The 24,022-nt window shown below is 38.6% G+C and overlaps 1 protein-coding gene across 1 annotated transcript in view; it reads left to right on the top strand.

Annotated features, from left to right (window-relative positions):
• FAT4 (FAT atypical cadherin 4) overlaps window positions 1-24,022 on the top strand; it is a 163,816-nt gene that overhangs the window by 111,051 nt on the left and 28,743 nt on the right. Inside the window, exons 8-9 of the mRNA XM_077140084.1 lie at window positions 10,207-10,457; window positions 12,295-16,644. Of these exons, the coding sequence (XP_076996199.1) occupies window positions 10,207-10,457; window positions 12,295-16,644 (4,601 nt within the window). The remainder of the gene's footprint in view (window positions 1-10,206; window positions 10,458-12,294; window positions 16,645-24,022) is intronic.

The raw sequence follows: 24,022 nt of genomic DNA, 5'->3' as shown, positions 1-24,022 counted from the left end.
ATGATTTATTACAAAATGCCATCCTGTATTCATAAGCTATGTTGATTACTCAAAGACAAGATATAAAATATTGTTTATATTTTCAGAATATTTTACGGAGTTGTTTTGTCTTCGTAGAGTGTAATTTTGGTTATCTGATTGGTTGGTTGAAATTCCCTTTTATTTTAATATCAGAGACTAAAATTTATACTTTTAAATTTACCTTGATCCATGAAACCCACCTATAAAAATCTTTAAGTGACTGTACAGACTGCTTAGACGGCAGTTAAAAATTGAAGCTGTTTTTATTTTTTGCAAAAACTTTATATTTACTTATAAATTAACTTAGGGCAGACAATTATACTTACTTAAAACACTTTCATAGATGATGTATATAGCTTTGACAATCTGAACCTTATTTACTCTGGCCTGATATACTTTTAATGGAATAGAATGCACTTTTCCATTAAGTGTTAATTACTTTGTGTTATTCATGGAATCTAGGAGAAAATCTGCTCTCTCTTCTGCTGAACTGAGTTACTATTTTACTATTTACACGCTGTTTAAACTTTACATATTAAACCATTTACATGTCTAGCGGATGGGCTTTCTAATGGCCCAGTATTTTGACTGCTTTGTAACTTGTAAATTTCCCCATATGGCCTAGTATATTCCAAAACACAGCGGTCACCCCCAAAATACTTATTAACATTTTATTTCTAGCCATTTGATCGAGCTATGCATTTTTATGGATGATACACTTACTTTCAGTTATATATTTTATTTTTACCTCTAAGATTTCCTCTTCTATTTAACCACCTTGCTTTATTTCTTAGTCTTGATATATTTAATTCTTATTTTTCTTCCTGTGCACCCACTCTTGAATTTAGTTTGCATAGGTACCAATCCCTTTTCCCCCAACTGTACCAGACCCATATTCCAGCTTCACTTCTGATTCTTTTCTGTCACAACACAGAAAGTAAAAGAAAAAACATATTGACAGTGTCAAAGTTCAGATGTAGATTCCTTAATGTGTGCTCTTCATCCCATCCCATTTTTTCAAAATCTTTAATTCACCAAGAATGGTGTTTTTCTTTTGGGTTTCCAATTTATTCCTCTCCCTCAGGTCATTTTTTTATCCCTGCAGAGATGTTAAGGTGATTGGGTATTGAATTCTGGTTCATTTATTTCCCTACTATGGCCTAGGGAAATCATTTTAGTGATTCTGTGATTCATCCGTAAAAGTAGAGATAAGAATTCCTACTTTACAGGTTTATGAGGACTAAATATTTATTGACCACCCTCTGCAAGTCAAACAGTATTATGCCGTCTTAATATACTTAAACATCTCAGGAACCTTTGTTGGGATGTGAAAGTCATTAAATTAATGTTAGTTTCTTTTCTTTATATCCCTCTCATGTCTACTTTTTTTTTGGCGTGCTGTATGGCAGGGTCCCATTTCATTTTTTTCCATGTGAGTATCCTGTTATTGCAGCATCATTTGTTGAATTTCTGTTTTTGTGTTTGTTTGTTTGGGTGTTGGTTTTTGGGAAATATGTGGGCCAGGAATCGAACCCAGTTCTCCCACATGGCACACAAAAATTCTACTATGGACCTACCCTCGCACCCCGTTATATCCTTCTCCTGTCTATTTTATTCTTTTAACATTTTTATTGTGAAATATACCATGTATGCAGAAAAGCAATAAAATTCAAAGTATAGTTTAACAAGTAGTTATTAGAGCAAGTTTCAAAGTGCAGCTTAGCAAATAGTTACAGAGCAAACACCTGCCAAAGGCACAGCATTGTGGAAACCCTAGAAGCCTTCTTTTATTTGTCTCTGATCACAACCTCCTTTTTTCAAGTGTATTTGATCAGTTATTTTTTTGTAATGTATTTTTAATTGTTTTTTTATTATATAATATAACAAATATACAAAATAAAGAAAGAAGAAAGCAATAATTTGAAAACCACGTTTCAGCAAGTGGGTACAGAACAGATCCCAGAGTCTGTCATGGACTACCATTCCATCATCTCAGATTTTTCCTTCTAGCTGCTCCAAAACACTGGAGGCTAGAAAGAATACTAATATACTGATTGAGCAGCCATGTTCATTTGCTACATCCCCAGTTTTGAAAGGGTAACCAGGTTTTCCAGATGGGAGCGTTTAATAGTTCTACTTGAGGCCTGATCTCTTTTTTCATTACTTCAACTCTTTCTGAGGAGACTTTTGGTATATTTGTTCTTTTATTTCTGGGTTATTTTGCACTGCCCATAATATCCCCAAGGTTTATTCAGTTCATCTTATGCCTCTTGACATCCCTCCTTTCTGTAACCACGCCAAATTCAATCATAAGAATGTATCACCGCTTGCCATTGAACTTCTCAGTCATTGTGCCCTCCAGCTCCCTCCATCTATTGGGCATCGTGGATAATATCCAAAATAAACAAACCATGTGTTCCAGTACTTTCATTTGGTTGTATCATCAGCAGCACTCCTAATTTTAGACAATTTTCATTTTCCATAAGATAAAGAACTGACAAACATAATGTCACAAACAATCAAATCAGAACTACCCCTTCTCACTTGTCCCTCTCCCCCAGTTAGTTGCCTCGGGTAGTGCTGTGGTAATGATGATGTCTTCCTGTTAACTATTGGCCATAGCTTACATTTTTATTTCCCACCCTATGTCTCTCTTCTCTTGACTTTTTGTTCACTAGTGAACCATTGAAATAGTTTAAGTCCTTGCGTGATTAAATACATTGTAAATTTAATCATTGGGGTACATGGCACTATACATAGTTTCAATCATGTTCACCTTTAATATGGCAATGATATTTATAAGCCTAACTAGTTATCATTGCTTTCATCCATTCCCTGGCGCTTAGAGTCAACCTCTTCAAATAGACTTTCCTCCATCTCTAGCTTTTGTGTACCTCTATATCTGCTATATTTTACAGTGTAACTTCTGAGATTACTTTTACCAGAGTCAGCGAAATCATATAGTGTTTGACCTTTTGTGACTGACTTATTTCACTTAGCATTATGTCCTTAAGGTTCATCTACATTGTCATATGTTTTGGGACATCATTTCATCTAACTACTGCATAATATTCCATAGTGTTTATACATAACATTTTCTTTCTCCACTCATCTGTTGATGGGAACTTGGATTGTTTAAATCTGTTGGCAATTGTGAATATTGCTGCTATGAAAATCAGTGTGCAAAAGTCTGTTCACATCACTGTCCTCAGCTCTTCTTAGTATATACTGAGCAGTGGTATTGCCAGGTCTTAGGGTAACTCAGTATTTAGTTATCTAAGGAACCGCCAGACTGTCTTCCACAAAGTCTATACCATCATACATTCCCACCAACACCGAATATGTGTACCTATTTCTCCACATGCTCTCCAGCATTTGTAGTTGTCTGTTCAATAGCAATCATTCTTATAGGTGTCTCATTGTAGTCTTAATTGGCATTTCCCTTATAACTAATTAAAATGAGCATGTCTTCATATGCCTTGTAGACATCTGTGTTTGCTCTTCAGAAAGTATCTATTAATATCTTTTGCCCATTTTATAATTGGATTGTTTGTTATTTTCTTGTTGAGCTGTATAATTTCTTTATGTACACAAGACAGCAAGCCTTTATCTGATATGGGGTTTTCATTTTCTCCCATTGAGTTGGCTGCCTCTTCACCTTTTTGACAAAGCCCTTTGATGTACAGAAACTCTTGATCTTAAGGAGTTCCCATTTGTCTATTTTTTCTTTCACTACTCATACTTTAAGTGTGAAATTTAAGAAGCTTTCTCCCATTCCTAGATCTTGAAGATGTTTTTCTGCATTTTTTCTAGAAGTTTTATGGTATTGGCTCTTATGTTTTGGTTTTTAATCCATTTTGAATTAATATAGGGTGTAAGGTAGGGGTCCTCTTTCATTTTGTTCGCTGTTGATACCCAATTTTACCATGCCCATTTATTGAAAAGACTATTCTGTCCCAGTTCAGTAGATATAGGAGCATTACTGAAGATCAGTTGTCCATATGTTTGGTGGTAGTCTATCTGTGCACACTTGATTCTATTCCATTGATTGATACTTCTATCTTTGTGCCAGTACCATGCTGTTTTGACAACTGTAGCTTTATAGTAAGCTTTAAAATCAAGAAGTGATGGTTCTCCCACTTTGCTCTTCAATTTTATATCTTTAGCTATTCAAGGTCACTTTCCCTTCCATATAAATTTGGAAACTAGTATATCTCTGTTTTCTATAGACTTAATCATCAATTTTATGAATGAAATCTTCAAATTTGTATTATATACTGTATTAGTATTTTAAGCTGCTAGAATGCAGCTTAAATGCCAGAAATGGAACAGCTTTTAAAAGGGGAATTTATTAAGTTCCAAGTTTATAGTTCTAAGCCTATAAAAATGGCCAAATTTAGGCATCCAGAGATGATCCCTTAATTCAAGGAAGGCCAATGGGTCCAGAACACCTCTGTTAGCTGATATGTTGCTTGTATCACGTTGGATCTTAGGCTTCTGATTTCAAACAACTTCCCTGGGGGCATTTTCTTTTTGTACCTCTGAGACTCGTTTTGGCTCTGTCCTTTCTGTCTGCCCTGAAGCTTTTTCCAAAAAATGCTTCCTCTTTTAAAATATTCCAGTGAACTAATCAAGTTCCACCCTGAATAGGTGGAGTCAGAACTCCATCTAACCAAAGGTCACACCCACAACTGAGCGCCCCACATATTCCTGGAGATAATCTGATCAAAATCACCCCCAAAGCCAGGAGCACTGCATCTCTGTGGATTTAATTTAATCAAAATTTCCATCTTACAGTACTCAATCAGGATTAAAAGAAATGGCTACCCCACAAGATTGGATTAGAATTAAAGCATGGTTTTTCTTGGATACATAATAGATTCAAATTGGCATGTAGACCCTGACTCCACTCCAGAACTTCCCATTCATATTTTTAACTCACTGCTGGACACCATTACCTGCAAGTTGTGTTAATATCTTATCAGAATATCAGGACATCTTAACATTTCCTGTTTCTCCTCTTGGCGTTCTGCTCCCATTAAATGATGCTGCCTTGCTTTCTTCATCAATGCCTAATGTCTCAGGGTCATCTTCTCCTCATATACTCAGTTAGTGAGCGAGTTTTCACATCTCTTCATTTCTAATCCTTTTGGCACCCATCCCTTTCTGTGCTTTCCTGTTGTCAATACCTTAGTTCAATCCATAATTACCACATGCCTGGACTGTTTTAATAAAAATTAACTAGCTTCCCTGACTCTAGTTTCTAGCCCATCCAACCCCTATACAAAAAAAATCCTATATAGTTATGGGGCACTTACCATGTCCCAAGCATGTTTTTAAGTTTTGAGAAATTAAGCAGTCTAGTTCCCACAAGGAAAACTGTTTAATCTTGGAGGTAATTTTATAATTTTTTAATTATAATGCCTTGTAACAAGTGTAGATTTAAGTACGGAATGGGTGGGAAAGTATAGTTAATGCTACCAGAAGTTTCAAGCCAATTGATAATTTTTCATAAAACTGAGGAGTTTGATGAAACCGTTCAAAACTGTACAATATAGTTGGTGTGGATTTGAAATTGGTCTTTGTATATCATATGGAAAAGTCCAAAATTTACTTTGTAATCTAATGGGAGAAGCAACTGATGTATTTTAAGCAAGTCAATAACATGAATGAATTTAAAATTTATGATCATGCCTCTCAATGTTGGAGGAGTTAATTCGGAACTAGCAAAGGCAGGATCCATGAATGAAAGAGCAGTTACAGTAGTCTGAACCAGCTTGATCGGTCAGCAGCTTGGCTCTAACAAAGATACTGTCTTCCTCAGCTTCCAACTTCCAGGTTGTCCATGGTCTAATGTCCATCTTCCATATTCCAGTCACTGCATAGATGGACACGAGCACCTTTCCAAGCATATTCTTCACAAACTCCCAATATATAATGATGATTTGTTTTAATGTATCACTTTCTGTTCCTGGGAAGAAGATCCTTGCTTTACCAAACCAAATGACTCTGTTCATGTGAATCAATAGTTAATACTGGGAGTAGACAAACTCTGACATAAATGGCAAATTCAACACATTACCCTTTTGGTAAATAAAGTGTTATGGGAGCACAGCTATGTTGTTTTGGTTTGTTAAACCTGCTCAATGGAATTACTAGTAATTGGATGGCTTTTATAAAGGGGAATTTATTAAGTTGCATGTTACCAATACTAAGGCCATGTACACGTCCAAACTAAGGCATCCAGAGAGAGATACCTTGATTCAAGAAAGGCTGATGGGTCCAGACAGCCTCTGTCAGTTGGGAAAGCATATGGCTGGCATCTGCTGATTTCTTTCTGCATCTCCAAACATCTGGGTCTCCTGTTGGTGCTGTCAGCTCTGAGCTCTCTCCAAAATGTTTCCCCTTTTAAAGGACTCCAGTAAGCTAATCAAGATACATCTTAAATGGGTGGAGTCACATCTCCATCGAATAAAAAAGCCACACCCATGGTTGAATAGATTATGTCTCCATGTAAACAATCTAATCAAAGGGTTCCACCCTCAACACTATTGAATGGGGATTAAGAGAACATGGCTTTTTTTGTGGTACATAACATTTTCAAACTAGCACAAATGCCCGTTCATTTCTGTGCTGTCTGTGGATTCCTTTGCACTACAACCAGGTGAATATTGCAGCAAAGACCCTGTGCCTACAAAGTTGAAAATATTTACTGTCTTGTTCTTTACATAATTTTTTTTGAAACCCTGGGCTTAAATACTTCCTTTATCCCTTTTCAACACTGTTGTAAGATGGTTAGGTCCTGTAAAACTAAGCTTAGATTCAGCCTTTTCCAAAGAAGGCTTTATTTCAATCATTTCAGTCAAATGTGATCTCTTTCTCATGAAGACCAAGACCAGTGTGTCATAACAATCTCACAGCACTTAAGTGCATTACCTAGTCTTGTATTGAGTTCTCTATACCTCTTCCTTTTAGGATATAAGTTTTGAGGGCAGAACTTTTTACCTACTTGTTATGTCTCTATTAATCTAATCATTTAACTATCTAAATATACACACTGATAAAATAGATTATATAGTAGCTTATTATTTTAATTATATATGTATAATACTCTAGTACATGTACAAATATAAATTTTGAGTGCTTACCATGTACCAATTACAAAGCCAATTGCTTTCATACAGAATTATATTTAATTTTTAAAACCAAATTGAAGAAGAATATACATGATTCCTATTTTATATATGAAGACGGTAAGGCTTAAGAAGGTTAATCCATTTTCTGAATTTAAATGCTGTTAATTAGTGAGGTTAAAACTCATGTCCTGGTCGGCTGTGTTCCAACCATGCTCAATCTCTTCACTGTCACTCGAGTATTGTCTTCTAGCAGCATGCAACTCAGTGGCTTATGGTCCTACTGGATCTCAGGGAGAATGCAATAAAGGTTAAAAATTCAAATGGGGATATTTAAACTGTATGAATGAACCCCTAATTGATTCAACTTTCAGACACAAATCATCTCAGTTTATACCTATAATTTGAAACAGTGTTTTCTTATTCTCAAATCAGTAAATAAATTAATATATTCACTACTTGTGTTGAAATAAATTATTATCAACACATTCTACACTGACATACTTTGAGCAAGAGTCCATTTTGGACTCAGCAACCAGGCACAGAATTTCTTGTCTTCATTGCATTCTATCAGGCTGTTTTACCTTCCTTATGCTGTAATAAATGGAAAATGTGCACATTGAAGTCGCAAAGAAATGCAAAGTCTGGCTCTGCCATTTATAGATTACATGTTACTTTGTGCCCAATTATTGGTCACTCAGATTGATATTCATGACTGATAAAATTCAGAAAAATAAAACCAAATTTTAGATTGCTATGAGATCAAAATTAAAGTTATATATAAAGTGCCTAGTAGAGTGCTTGGTACATCCTAAGAACTCATTAGATGCTACATATCTTTGAAGAACACTCTGGATGTTTAAATGTAAAGAAAATAGCACAAGACACAATCTAATAAAGTTCATAACCTTAAGAGAAATTCTTCGACCAGAGAAGCAGGAGAGACCTCCATGCAGGGGATGAGAACTGAACTGAACTTCATAGAAGACAAGTGGCTATAAGCTTGGCATTTTATCTTGGCAGTCTACTCATTTACAGAAACTCTGGGTTTCTTCTGTCTTTATCTTTTCACCTCTAAGTCTACATTTGCATGAAATTGATGTTACAGAATATCTCCTCTATGTAAAATGGAGGCATTTGAGGCACTCTAAAAATTTAGTAAAGTCTATAAAGAAATTAATAACACATTCATAAATATGACAATTTATTCTTTAATTTTTTAAAAATAGTAAAAAAAATTTTTCTACTTTTAAACAGATAATCATATGGGCCATAAGACATACAATTGTTTAGGATAAAAGAGTAAGAATTGACAGCCTAAGTTCCTTTATGGATTATTTAGTAGAACCTGAATCATAAGAGATGTCATTTGTTTTTAACACGTTGATCTTCCCAATAGGCTGTGGTCTTGCAATATACTAATTAGCACACGTTTTCCTGATCACTTTTATCTATTTATTTTTGTGTGTGTGAATATTAAAGGTAATAGATCTTTGAATGACCACTGATCTTTGCTATCATGAAGCTGTAAGAAAATTCACAGCATTATGAATTACTTTTTCCCTGTTATGTGGTGATTTCTATATCTACCAATAGCAACAAGATTTCCCAAATTAAAACCATGCAGTTTTCATAATCCAGGTTTCTACACAACTTTCTCAGAAAGTTAAGGCAATGAAATTATTTCATGAGTCCTGAATTTCTCACCTTTAAGAATTCATTTCTAATAAGCTGATTTTTTTTGGAAATTGATTCTTTTTACTATATAGCAGGGTAATTTTACTTCATAAAAAGTGTCAATTCTAGTGTAGAAAGCAAATTCTGCTGCTTTTTTCATTCACTACCGACCCTAACTTGTGAGTGTGCCAGAAAATTCCTAGATATCTTAGTGATACCAAGGACTTTACCAATATCAAAATCTTTTATCAACCAAACCCCATCTATATTCTTTCCCTACTTTTCCATAATTTTATAGGATCTCTATTCTCTTTGCGCATCAGCTCAATACTTCGTTTTTGCATTAAAATAGGATAAAGATGCTGAAATGTTTATTTCGGACCACAAGCAAAGGAGAAGGAAAGTATACTCTACTGGCTGCAATGAAGATTTTTCTCCTGCTGTTTCTATTAGACACGGGCCGTTGCTATGTTTTTATGGATACAAACCATACTATAGAAATCTGCAGTTAATTCCAACAAGGGTAAAAAGGGCAAACTTTCAAAAGCATCTGTTTCTTTGCTACCTCCTTGATTTTAAAATCTGTGAACTACAGCCAATTTCTGAACCTTCAAACTTAGCTACTTCTTTTCTAGATGATCTCTGGGACCCCACCTAAGTCACAAAACCAAGAAAATACATATATTGCGTGATTAACTTTACTCTTCAGGAGGAAGAAAACTATTTTCAGTGGAAATTCCTGCCTGTTAACCAGTCTTGCTAACATCCAAATATCCATCAGTATGTCATATGTCTCCTGAAACAAGAAAGCAACATGCCCATATGAGGCATGACAAGTGAGAGAACAGTAACTAAGAATGTCTCTGTATAAATAGTCGGTTCCTCCATTGTTCTGGGGTGTCAGCCTATGTCAAATAGAGTGTTTCATTTCTAAAGAATAAGATCTCCAGCTGATCCTTTCTTGCACATTATGGAATACAGCAGAAAAATAATTTACGCTTATTTAACAGGTGTTTCTTTGTGACCGTGGCTATGCCCCACAGTAGTAGAACATGACCTGATTTATGTTTCCAGGCTTATTTATTTAAAGCGCAGTCGCCTTCTGGGTTTGACTTTGAGCCTTGCTTGATGTGAGAGGCCCACAGACCTACTGAAACCTGTTGAGGTCATTGAACATCTCACAATAGAGATTTTAATGTAACGCTCACCTCATATCAGATGTATGAAATGTTTAAGTATTTTGTGATCTTACTTGTAATCTAAGCCTTTTATTTATTTATTTATTTATTTTTGCCCTAGCTTGTAAACGACTGTAAGTAGACGTTCACAGCATTAAAGCTGTAAGAAGTGTGCCTCTCTCTCTTCTCTGCTTCAGCTACAGGATAATCGGTGGGAACTCCCAGTTCACTGTCAATCCATCCACGGGGCAAATCATTACCAGCGCGCTGCTGGACAGAGAAACGAAAGAGAATTACACTCTGGTGGTGGTCTCCAGCGACGCTGGCTCCCCGGGGCCTCTGTCCAGCTCCACCAGCGTGCTCGTGGCTGTGACCGACGTCAACGACAATCCACCGAGGTTTCAGCACCACCCGTATGTCACGCACGTCCCCTCACCCACTCCTCCAGGTACTCAGACCAATGGGGCCACGCAGGAAACTGCAAAGTTCACCCCGGGCGTTCTCCACGAATAATTGTGTACTGTTTCTGCACATCTATTTCTGATAGAGGATACACGGACAACTCCTCTAAAACTCAGCTTGTTTTGCCTAACGAAATTGAAGGAACACTGAAATGTATAAAGCAATTCTTTCCTCCCATACCCATTATGTTTAGGATTTGATAACTACCAAACCTTTCACACTCTTTATTATTTCTTAGCATTACTTGAATAAATAATATCAGCACATGGTCTTAAACCTGGAGTTTAAGTTGTATGTCAGTTCCCTGAGAGGAAAGACATCATTTTGTTATTTTATGACATCTTCCAGCACCTGAAATTTTGCCTGGAAGACAATAGAAATTTAAAATTAAATGTTAGTGGAAGACAATAGTTTTCCTTTAATAAGTAAATTAGGAAGATTCTCAAAATGTTTACCAAATAAATAATTCCAATCAATACTCATTTTCTGATAGCAAGTTTATGGAGTCATTTATGAATCACTTTCATACTGAAAAGCTATATTTGTCTTTCTGCATCTCTTTTAAATTTAGTTGAGTTTCATTTTCTTGTTTGCAAAGAATGGCATAATTTCTTGAGAACTGCACAAATCACCTGACATTTGTAATTTTGAGATGGATTTTCATCCAGAAAAAGGTACAAATATAGCTTATAATTAATTTTCCTTGCTTTCAAATATTTTTTAAGAAACAGTATGTCTCAGAATGTCTGATTGGTACCAATCGAAATGTTAAAATCCGTAAATTCATGTGTCAACTTCAAATCAAAAGCAAGGGCCACTATCTAAGTCATAAATCCCCAGTGAAAGACTTTGATTGAAATGAGGCTGGTGTGCACAACTCTCATTAAAGTCAGCACGCTGTAGTGCATCTCCTAGGCAAAGGAAGTTATTATGCTCCTGCATCCTTGCCTCAATAGAGCTATTAGAATTAGTAGGACTCACCAGCCTTTTAAATGTTTATAAAAAACATTTTGCTTTTGCCACAAACTCTTCGGAAGGAGTAGGAACATAAGTTTGGACAAGGTTTTTGAATGAATATGTTGAAAGCATGTCCTTATGGCAGATTCTCTGCATATGTCTACTGCAATCTGTTACCTTGGCTCTCATCACAAGCACTAAATACAAACTACATCCCAAGTACTTTGAATTTTGGAATCCAAAGACAGTTCATTGTCCTTGTGTCTTCTAACTTTATAATAGATTTATGAATATACATGTGGCATATCTCATTTCTTAATAGCTCACAGTTAAAAATAATTACACCATGAAATATTGGATATAAGGAATCGACAGTTACTATGTGTAAAACCAGTGCCTGTTTATATCGTTATATATATAGTAATTCCAAGATATTTTAAGTCAATAAAGAAAAATTAAGAACGTAATTATCTTTCTCAATTAGGTAGAAGTATAGCTCTTTGCAGAGCTCATATGAAATCATGCTTGTTGTAAGTTGCGTGTGTTCAGACTTTTCTCCCAAGAAATAATATATTCTGAATGATTAACCATAGCTCTTTCTGTGCATCTTTCAAAGAAATAATGAAAAGTATTAAATACAGCACACTGCAGGGTTTTAGTTATAAAATACTGGGTCAGTCCTTGAAGATGATAGTTAAGTAGATTGGGAACCACCAAGAAAATAATGTATATGCTCCTCTCCCAGTACTAATGAGAAATAAAACTTTAGCAGTCAGAAATAAAGTATTTTACATGCATTAACAAACTCCAAAAACAGCTTTATTTGGATTCCATGTAATGATAACTACAAACCCCCTTTTTTATAGGTTCCTTCGTCTTTGCAGTTACAGTCACAGATGCTGATATTGGATCCAATTCTGAACTCCATTATTCTCTTTCGGGTAGAAACTCTGAAAAATTTCACATCGATCCACTGAGGGGCGCTATTATGGCTGCTGGACCACTAAGTGGAGCTTCGGAAGTGACATTTTCCGTCCATGTGAAAGACGGTGGCTCATTTCCAAAGGCAGACTCTACAACAGTAACCGTTAGATTTGCGAACAAAGCAGATTTCCCTCAAGTAAGAGCCAAGGAACAAACTTTTATGTTTCCTGAAAACCAGCCAGTAGGCACTCTTGTCACTACAATTTCAGGGTCTTCTTTGAGAGGGGAACCTTTGTCGTTTTATATTGCGAGTGGGAATCTTGGCAATATGTTCCAAATCGACCAATTGACAGGACAGGTGTCAATCAGTCAACCTCTGGATTTTGAAAAGATACAGAAATATATGATATGGATAGAAGCCAGGGATGGAGGGTTCCCTCCTTTCTCCTCTTATGAGAAACTAGACATAGCAGTATTAGATGTCAATGATAATGCCCCAATTTTTAAGGAAGATCCATTTGTATCTGAAATCCTGGAAAACCTTTCTCCTCGAAAAATACTTACTGTTTCAGCAGTAGACAAGGATAGTGGACCAAATGGACAGCTAGATTATGAAATTGTTAATGGCAACCAAGATAATTGTTTCAATATGAATCATGCTACTGGAGAAATTAGAAGTGTTAGACCTTTGGACAGGGAAAAGGTATCTCAGTATGTGCTCACCGTAAAGTCTTCCGACAAAGGCTCTCCTTCTCAGAGCGCCTCAGTTAAAGTTATCATTAACGTTTTAGATGAAAATGACAATGCCCCTAGGTTTTCACAGATATTTAGTGCCCATGTTCCTGAAAATTCCCCCTTAGGCTATACAGTTACCCGTGTCACAACTTCCGACGAAGACATTGGCATAAATGCGATCAGTAGATATTCAATAACGGACACCAGCCTTCCATTTTCCATCAATCCCAGCACAGGGGACATAGTAATTAGTAGACCTTTAAACAGGGAAGATACCGCTCGTTACAGAATTCGGGTTTCCGCCCATGATTCGGGGTGGACTGTAAGCACAGACGTGACGATATTTGTGACAGATGTCAACGACAATGCCCCGAGATTTAGCAGACCCTCCTATTACTTAGATTGTCCTGAGCTGACTGAAATTGGCGCCAGGGTGACTCAGGTATCTGCAACAGATCCTGACGAGGGATCCAATGGACAAGTGTTTTATTTCATCAAATCCCAGTCGGAGTATTTCAGAATCAACGCCACCACAGGTGAGATTTTCAATAAGCAGGTCTTAAAATACCAGAATGTCAGCGGGTTCAGCAATGCGAACCTCAACAGACACAGTTTTGTGGTAACGTCTTCGGACCGCGGGCGTCCTTCCCTGCTCAGTGAGACCACGGTCACCATCAACACTGTGGACAGCAATGACAACGCGCCTCAGTTCCTGAAAGTGAAATATTTCACTCCGGTCACCAAAAATGTCAAAGTTGGCACAAAGTTGATCAAAGTTACTGCAGTCGATGATAAAGATTTTGGCGTGAATTCTGAAGTGGAGTATTTCATTGCTCATGAAAATCCCTTGGGAAGATTCAAGTTGGACAATAGTACGGGGTGGATTTCAGTAGCATCTTCCCTAACTGCCGATTTAGATCAAAACTTTTTGATCACGGTCACTGCCAAAGATAAAGGAAATCCTCCACTTTCATCCCAAGCAACTGTTCAAATAATTGTCACCGAGGAAAATTATCATACGCCCGAATTCTCTCAGAGCCACATGAGTGCCACCATCCCTGAAAGCCATAGTATCGGGACAATTGTCAGAACTGTTTCTGCAAGAGACAGGGATGCGGCTATGAACGGCTTGATTCAGTACAGCATTTCTTCAGGAAATGAGCAAGGCATTTTTGCCATCAACAGCTCCACAGGTGTATTAACTCTAGCCAAAGCTCTTGATTACGAGCTATGCCAGAAGCATGAAATGACTATTAGCGCTACAGATGGAGGCTGGGTTGCAAGGACTGGTTACTGCCATGTGACCATAAACGTGATTGATGTGAATGACAACTCTCCAGTCTTCCACCCTGATGAATACTTCCCTACTGTTTTGGAAAATGCCCCAAGCGGGACAACAGTCATCCAGCTAAACGCAACAGACGCCGACTCTGGAACCAATGCTGTGACTGCGTATACTGTACAGTCATCTGACAGTGACCTCTTTGTCATTGACCCCAACACGGGGATCATCACCACGCAAGGCTTCTTGGATTTTGAAACCAAGCAGAGCTACCATCTCACCGTGAAAGCATTTAATGTCCCTGATGAGGAGTGGTGCAGCTTTGCCACCGTTAATGTTCAATTAAAAGGGACGAATGAATATGTGCCTCGTTTTGTTTCTAAACTGTACTATTTTGAAATCTCAGAAGCAGCTCCGGAAGGTACTGTTGTTGGAGAAGTGTTCGCCAGCGACCGTGATCTCGGCTCCGATGGAGAGGTCCACTATCTGATTTTTGGTCCTAGTAGAAAGAAAGGTTTCCAGATCAACGAGAAGACTGGGCAAATTTATGTTTCTGGAACTCTTGATAGAGAAAAAGAAGAAAGGATCTCTTTGAAGGTTTTGGCCAAAAATTCTGGCAGCATTCGAGGTGCAGATATAGATGAGGTGACCGTGAATGTGACGGTACTCGACGCGAATGACCCACCCGTTTTCACTCTCAGCGTCTACAGTGTGCAGGTCAGTGAAGGCGTCCCGGTCGGGACCCACGTGACCTTCGTCAGCGCCTTTGACTCGGACTCTGTCCCCAGCTGGAGCAGGTTTTCTTACTTCATCGGATCAGGGAATGAAAACGGTGCCTTTTCCATCAACCCACAGACGGGGCAGATCACCGTCACCGCAGAGTTGGACCGCGAAGCTCTGCCCGTCTATGAGCTGACGGTGCTGGCTGTCGATTCAGGGACGCCGTCCGCTACGGGAAGCGCCTCCTTAGTGGTCACCTTGGAAGATATAAATGACAACGGGCCCGTGTTGACCGTCCGTGAAGGAGAAGTCACGGAAAACAAGCCCCCAGGGACGCCAGTGGTGACCCTGCAGGCCACCGACCCGGATCTCCCTCCAAACCAAGGGCCCTTCACCTATTACCTGCTCAGCACGGGCCCCGCCACCAGCTATTTCAGCCTGAGCACCGCTGGGCTCCTGAGCACCACCAGGGAGATTGACCGAGAGCAGATTGCGCACTTCTACCTGGCCGTGGTCACGAGAGACTCTGGCGTTCCCCAGATGTCCTCAACGGGAACCGTGCACGTCACCGTCGTAGACCAGAATGACAACCCTTCTCAGTCCCGCACCGTAGAGATCTTTGTTCACTATTACGGCAGCTTGTTTCCTGGTGGGATTTTAGGCTCGGTGAAGCCGCAGGACCCGGACGCCCTGGACAGCTTCCAGTGCTCCCTGGCTTCGGGCGTGACGAGCCTGTTCAGCATCCCCGCGGGCTCCTGCGACCTGCATTCCCAGCCCAGGTCCACGGACGGCACCTTCGATCTGACGGTCCTCAGCAGCGACGGCCTTCACGGCGCCGTCACCAGCTCCGTCCGCGTCTTCTTCGCTGGCTTTTCCAACGCCACGGTGGACAACAGCGTCCTCCTGCGGCTCAGTGTGCCCACGCTAGGGGACTTCTTGACCAATCACTACCTCCATTTTCTGCGCATTGCCGGTTCCCAGCTGACGGGCCTAGGAACTGCGGTGCAGATCTACGGGGCCTACGAGGAGAACAAGAAGACCTTCCTGTTGGCGGCTGTGCGGCGAGCCAACAACCAGTACGTGAATCCCAGCGGCGTCGCCACCTTCTTTGAGAGCATCCGAGACGTCCTTCTCCGGCAGAGTGGAGCCAAGGTCGAGGCTGTGGACCACGACGCCTGCACGCACGGCCCGTGTCAGAACGGGGGCAGCTGTCTGCGGAGGCTGGCGGTGAGCCCCAAATTACAGAGCCACGAGAGTCTCCCCGTCGTGGTCGTGGCCAACGAGCCTCTGCAGCCTTTCCTTTGCAGGTGTTTGCCAGGCTATGCTGGGAGCTGGTGCGAAATAGACATAGATGAATGCCTCCCATCCCCTTGCCACAATGGGGGCACGTGTCACAATCTGGTGGGAGGGTTTTCCTGCAGCTGTCTGGACGGTTACACCGGCAGAGCCTGCGAGAGAGACATCAACGAGTGCCTGCCTGGCCCCTGCAGGAACGGCGCCGTCTGCCAGAACCTCCCTGGAAGCTTCAGCTGCGTTTGCAAAACCGGATACACAGGTACGCAATGCCCTACCTTTACCACTAAGATCATAGCCATCTCAAATAGAATAGAAAGTAATGCAGGGTTGTCCTTTAAATGAATTTTCGTAAAAATGGACACAACCACGGCAAATGTTTTTAAGCATTTACTGTCACCCGTTACAAGATAATTATTTGACCCATTTGTGCGGTCAGAGATGCAGACGTAGAGGAAGCAAAGTAAGTTTTCCGAGGTAACCTAGGTAGTTTGTGTGGAGCTGGAATTCTAGCCCACGCAATTAATTCCCAAGCCTAAGCTCTCAGCCAATCTGCTAAGTGTCTCCACCAAGAAAAAACCAGTATAATGTCTTCTTTCAAAAGTAGCGTGAAGTTTTAAGGGCACTGTATATATGAAGCATAAAACTTTGGACATTTTATGTTCTAAATAACTGTTAACAATTGTTGTTGATTCTTTTCTTTTACTATCATTACATTTATTATCGTTTTCTTTCAAAATCATTGTCCGTATTATAATTGGAACTTGGCCCACATTTTGAGGGTTGCATTTTACAATTGATATTAACATGGCTTGGTATTTCTACTACTAGCTTAGTAGAAAGCACAATAGACTGATTTCTCAGGTAAGCCAGAATAAAAATAAATCACAACTTATCCTGACATTTTAGAACATCGTTAAATATATAATAGCAAATTTGTTCCTCAGATATTTGGCACCTCAATAGTATATGATATACATTTACATTTATCTCTGATCTCGATCTGTTTATTAGTTGATCAAGGGTTAGTACTTACTGAAATGTAAATAAATGGTATGCTATTGGTTTGAAGGGAGCAAAATTCTTTCCCATAATTTGCATAGTATACAATTTTAAAGCATACTGATTACATTGGGATATACTATAGTTCTTTCAGACACAATACTAGTGAAATGGGAAAAATAAAGGCATCTTTTTTTAAATTGTATCTTGTGAAATTATCATTCAAAAGGTTTTCTTACACAGATGCATTTGGTTATTATATTTAAAACCGTGCCCATCACATGTATACTATTGGAGAACTGAATTTCTTGACAGTGATATAAAAAAGTGCGAATTAGCCTAAGGAGATGATATAGGCTTTGCCTTCTAGCAAAATGATGCCTTGAAATGTGGATGAAGAGAAGAGGTGGCAGGCATGCTGTAGCAGAAAGAATAAGGGAATTGATATAATAGGATTTGTGAAGTCACCTAATTTTGCTGATCCGTTATTTCCTCATTTATAAAATGGCAGAAATCATAATTATCTTTTACAGGTTGTTGTAATGGGTGAACATATATATGTTAAGTACCTGACACGGTGTCCAGCATTCTATAAGTGGCAATGGTAATTAGTAACATTAATAAGTTTATTGGTGGTAATAAAGGTGTGTCATGAAATTCCTAAAGAAAAGGAATCCTGAGTAGCTAATCAGAGTTTTATTCTTAGGATCATTAACTGAAATCTTAAAGTAAGACAGTGAAGTGTGCTGCATCAGTTCACTCTCCCTTTCATGAAAGATTTCTCTGCTTGATAAATGCTATTTGATAGCATTTTCCCACAGTAGAATGTCTCTCCAAATTGGAATCTATCCTCTCAAACCCTGCTGCTCCTTTGTCAACTAAATGGATGTTTGCAAACCCTTTGTTATCGTTTCAACAACACTCACAGCATCTTCACCACAAGGGGCTTCCATGTGATGGGAAACCACTACCTTTGCTTATCCATAAGAAGCAACTCTTCATCTGCTAAAGATTTATCATGAGATGGCAGCAATTCAGTCACATCTTCAGGCTCCATTTCTAATTCTAGGTGTCTTGCTCTTTCCACCGCATCTGCAATTATGTCCTTCACCAAATTACTGAACCCCTCAAAGACATCCATGAGCATCGAGATAAACTTCTTCCCAACTCCTGTTAATGCTGATCATTTGACCTCCTTCCAGGATTCACAAATATTCTTATGGCATTTCGAGTGGTGAATCCTTCCCAGAAAGTTTTCAATTGACTCTGCACAGATCCATCCCAGGAATCAGTATCTATGGCAACAATAGGCTTATAAAACACATTTCTTCAATAGTGAGACTTGAAAGTCAAAATTACTCTTTATCCATGGGCTGAAGAATGGCTGTTTTGTTATCAGGCAGAAAACAACATTCATCTCCTTGTCCATCCCCATTAGAGCTCTTGGCTGACCTGGTGCATTGCCGATGAGCCGTCATATTTTGAAAAGAATTTTGCTGAGCAGCAAATCTCAACCTTGAGCTTAAAATATTCAGTAAATCATAGTGTAAGCAGATATGTTCTCATCCCAGCTCTGTTCTTCCGCTTATGAAGCACAGACAGAGTGGATTGCGGTCATTCTTAGGGGCCCTAGGATTTTCCGAATGATAAATGAGCATTGGCTTCAACTTAACCTCACCAGTCACTTTAACCCCAAACAAGAGGGTCAGCCTGTTGTTTGAAGCTTTGAAGCCAGGCATTGACCTCTCCTCTCTAGCTCTGTAAGTCCTAGATGACATGTTCTTCCAATATAAAGCTGTTTCATCTACATCGAAAATCTGTTGTAGCCACCTTCATCCATCGTCTCACCTAGATCTTCTGGATAACTGGCTACAGCATCTGCATCAGCACCTGCTGCTTCACCTTACACATTTATGATACGATAACAGTCTCTTTCCTCTAACCTGATGAAGCAACCTATGTTCGCTTCAGACTTTTCTGCTGCAGCTTCCTCACCTTTCTCATCCTTGATAGATTTGAAGAAAGTTAGAGGCTTTTCCTGGGTTAGACTTTGGGTGAAGGGAAAGTTGTGGCTGGTTTGATCTTCTATCCAGTCCATTAAACTTTCTCCATATAAGCAATAAGACCGTTTTGCTTTCTTATCACTCACAAGTTCACTGGACCAGCACTCTTAACCTCCTTCACAAATATTTGTGAATATACTATTTGAATTCCATTCACAACTTGGCTAACTATTTGGTGAACTCTTATAGGCCATTGTAGAGTTATTAATTGGCCTAATTTCGATAGTGCTCCATCTCAGGGAATATGGAGGTCCGAGGATAGGACGAGAGATTGGGAACAGATGGTTGACGGAGCAGTCAAACACATACAGAATGTGTTGATTGATTGTCATCTCATGTGTGCATGGTTTGTGGTGCCCTAAAATAAATTACCATTGTAACATCAAAGATCACTGAACACAGAGCAGCATAACTGATAGGATAATAATGAAAACGTTTTAAATATTGTGAGAATTATCAAATGGGACACAGAGACCCAAAGTGAGCACATGCTAATTGGAAAAATATGGCTGATAGACTTGCTCAAGGCAGGGTGGCCACAAATCTTCAATTTTGATAAGCATAGTGTCTGCGGAGCACAATAAAGCAAAGTGCAATAAAATTAGGTATGCCTGAATTAATCAGGGCTGTCCAGGTAAATACAAGATGTATGTACATACATAAAAATAAAAATAATGGCGGTGTGATGGTGGCTCAGTGGCTGAATTCTCGCCTACCATGCCAGAGACCCAGGTTTGATTCCTGGTGCCTACCCGTGCAAAATAAATAAATAAATAAATAAATAAATAAATAAACAAACAAATAAATAAATGTATATGATATTTATGTAATCAATAGATTTATTATAGAAATTGGATCATGTGACCATAGAGATTGGCAGATCTGAATTCCACAGGGCAGGCCTCAAACTGTAAACTCGGATAAAGATTAAGTTGAGTTCCCCTGAAGAACCTGGCTGACTGACGTAAAATCACAAATTCTCTCTGACTTCTGGCATCTTCAATTCTGTCTTTTAAGACTAGATTAGATGAGGAGACTCCCCATGTTGCTGAGGCCATTCTCCTTTGTTGATTGTAGATGCAACGAGCCATGGAAGCCATCAACTAATTACAGATGCACCTCTATCCATGAAATGCCCTCACAATAACAAGCCAGCTCTTGCTTAACCAAGTATCTAGACACCATAACCTAGCCAAGCTGACAAATTAACTTAACGATTGCATGTTCCAAGCTCAACATTTTTAGAAAATCCTTCTCATTCTCCCTACCTCCCAAATTGCTTCCTTTGCTAGGAATTCAACTATTAAGATTTATTTATTTGCCCTATTTTAGTAGAACACAGACATTCACACTTAGACTTTCAGTGAATTTAAATTATCCCTAGAATGAAGAAAGTGTATACACTTGGTACTCAATAGAAAAAGGGAAAATTGCCTCCTTGTGAGCGAAGGAACCATCTCCTGAATACTGCCCAAACCTTGCTTACTTTCCGATTGGACACGTGAATGACCCTGTTCACATTTCTCCTCTCCAGTGTCTTTTTTCCCACTGTTTAATCTTCTTTAAATGTATTTTGCATGTTTTATGATGTGTAGTTGAAACTTTTGGAAATGCCCTTCAATTCATCATGAAATAATAATAATTATCAAGTACTTATTTTTAGTGCTGAGAAAAGCTTCTTGTGTTATAAACATTATTTCAGGTAGTTCTCACAATTCTATGAAGTGAATAGTTATTATTCCTATTTTTAAAGATAAGGAATTTGGGTTTTAGAGGTTGTTCTAGTTTGGTAGCTGCCAGAATGCAATAGGCCAGAAAATGGAACAGCTTTTAAAAGGGGGAATTTTATAAGTTGCTAGTTTACAGTTCTAAGGCTGAGATAATGTTCCAATTAAAACAAATCTATAGAAACGTCCAATCTAAGGCATCCAGGGAAAGATACCTTGGTTCAAGAAGGCTGATGAAGTTCAGGGTTTCTCTCTCAAGTGAGAAGGCACATGGCGAACAAGGTCAGGGTTTCTCTCTCGGCTGGAAGGACACATGGCCAACACGGCGTCACCTGCTAGCTTCCTCTCCAGCTCCCCGGGAGGCATTTTGCTTCTTCATCTTCAAATGTCTCTGGCTGGTGGACTTTCTGCTCTGTGGTTTTCTCGTGGCTCTGTCCTGCTTCTCTGTTCTCTCCAGATCTCCCACTTTCTCCAAAATGTTTCCCCTGTTATAGAATTCCAGTAAACTAACCAAGACCCACCTAGAATGGGGGCAGATACATCTCCACCTAATCCAGTCTAACACCCACTCTTGAGCAAGTCATTTCCATAGAGATAATCTAATTAAAGTTTCTAACATACAGTACTGAATAGGGATTAGAAGAAACTGTTGCTCCCACAAGATGGGATAAGGACTCAAACATGGCTTTTCTAGAGACATAAACTTTTCAGAGGTATTAAAATATATCAAATAGATTGCCATAGAGAGTGGTCTACCTGGTTCTGAGTTTCTCAGCTTGACCCCAGAGCCTCTATTAGTCATAAGAATATCACACCTTGATTTATACCTCTTAGAGATACTATAACTAAGGGCATCAAGTCCTTAATATTTTCTAAGCATTTTAAGTCCGTTTTAATTCTCATGATAAGCTCATGTGATAGTGTTGGTCTGAGGTTGGTCAGGAGCTGCAACTACTCTAGGCATTCAGGTAGGAAGAATTTAATATTAGGAAATAGCTTTACAATCTTCAAACTGGGATAAAAGTGAGGTTTAGGAGAGAATTGGAATACTCTCAGCAATAAGGACATTGCAGGTATTGCAGGAAATCACTGGTGAGCATCTAGAGGAGCTGCAATGAGTGATTCCCAGGGGAATGCTCAGAAACCGCTGCAGAGCTTCCTCTGCCGAAGTCGAAGTACCTGCTGAGGTCAGAGCAGCAGTGCCGGACCCTGCTTTTCTTTCACCCTTCACATCTCACCCAACACTCTCTCACTGGCAGAACGCAAACCAAAGCCCTGCTGTATGGGAGTCTGGAAAATGTAGTTTCTAGGCTTCCAACCCCTGTACTACGGCAGGATAAGAATAGTTCTGAGTTTCAATGGACAGTATCTGGCCACAATTTTTCTGTTTTATGTAAATATGTAAAACTTATTTCTGTTTTACATGACAGGAAACTGAATGTATACTCTGGGGACTCTTGCCAGATTCCAGCCAGAGCTGCCAAGCACTACATTATAATATCTTTCTGTAAAGAATGTGAATGTCAAATACGTCTGTCAGAGCTCACCTCCGTCCCCATTTGCATATGAGCATAAATCAACTAATTAAGTATGATGTGAACAAGGCATGAAACTGAGTGACGGATATGAATCTTACATTTTTAGGAGTCGGTTAATGTAATACCTTGTTTTCTATACATTTTCTATCCTGTAATAATAAAAGAAAATTAAAATCTGATACTTTTACTGCTTTGTACAGGATACATTATACCAAACAACACAGTGACAAACTTATACTTTTTACACTGATTTAGGAATGTATTGACTAAACTTCTCTCTCTGTTTCATGTTCTTTATGATGCTAATTTCTGAAGGATCATTTGAGTTTTTCTTTTTAGCTAATCTCTGCAGGGTAGATGGATTCAGGAAGACAGAGCTAATGAGCCCAAACAGACACTTCCTTATACATATGTGTGCTTCATAGTATGGCCCTCGAAACTTCTAATACTTGCTAGATTTTATTTCAGTTAAGGTTTCTTGAGTATTAATGCGTTACTAAATCCTGATTTTTCAAGGCCTGTATATATTCACATACTTATATTTGGTCTTTAAAAGTATTTGAAATAATCTGTTTTTGTGTACTTAAACTACTTTTGTGGCCCATGACTTATATTTTATCAATGTTTTTAGAAGTCTGTGGCATTATGAAATGAAGCTGAAAGAATTTCTGAACTTTCTGCTTAAAATAATCCTAGGCCACCACCCCACCCCATCTCACAGACACACACACACACACACACATCACTACATGTTTTTCCTAAGTTAGAAATTGTGCTAAAGATGAGGAGTCTGCAGCTTGTGAATTGATGCAAACCTAAAGACTTCATCCTCAGAATTCCACAGAGTGATTAAGTGTTAGCAAAACAGGAGATTTTATGGAGAATGTTTTCTAAGCATGCAGGCATGAAACTGAAAATTTATAGAACAAAAAAAGTCACGTGTGGATATGTTTATTGTCATAAAGCCCCAGTTTATTCCTGAAATATTTTTTCAAGAAAAGTTATTTTTTTTCAAGTTTGTGTGCATCAAACCATGTACATGTTAATTTTTTCAATGCTAAGTGATATCTCATAGCATTTTCAATGATGAATGATATTTAGAGGGAATTAACTTGTTTGTGTAACTTGATTGCTATCCTCACTTTTCTGAATTACTAGAAGAAAAAACAAAAGACAATTTTAAAAATTCTTTAAGGAATCTATAGTCAGTTACAATAACTTTATGTTTCATCTTGAAGAAAATTTTCATATAATTTAATTTTTATATCACTAAATGCAGCTTTTGATCATCTATAATATAAGGTAATAAA

The sequence above is a fragment of the Tamandua tetradactyla genome, chromosome 22 (assembly GCF_023851605.1).
Source record: "Tamandua tetradactyla isolate mTamTet1 chromosome 22, mTamTet1.pri, whole genome shotgun sequence".
Lineage (NCBI taxonomy): Eukaryota > Metazoa > Chordata > Mammalia > Pilosa > Myrmecophagidae > Tamandua > Tamandua tetradactyla.
The sequence above is the reverse complement of the archived record's forward strand: the minus strand, read 5'-3'. Positions and strand labels throughout refer to the sequence as shown.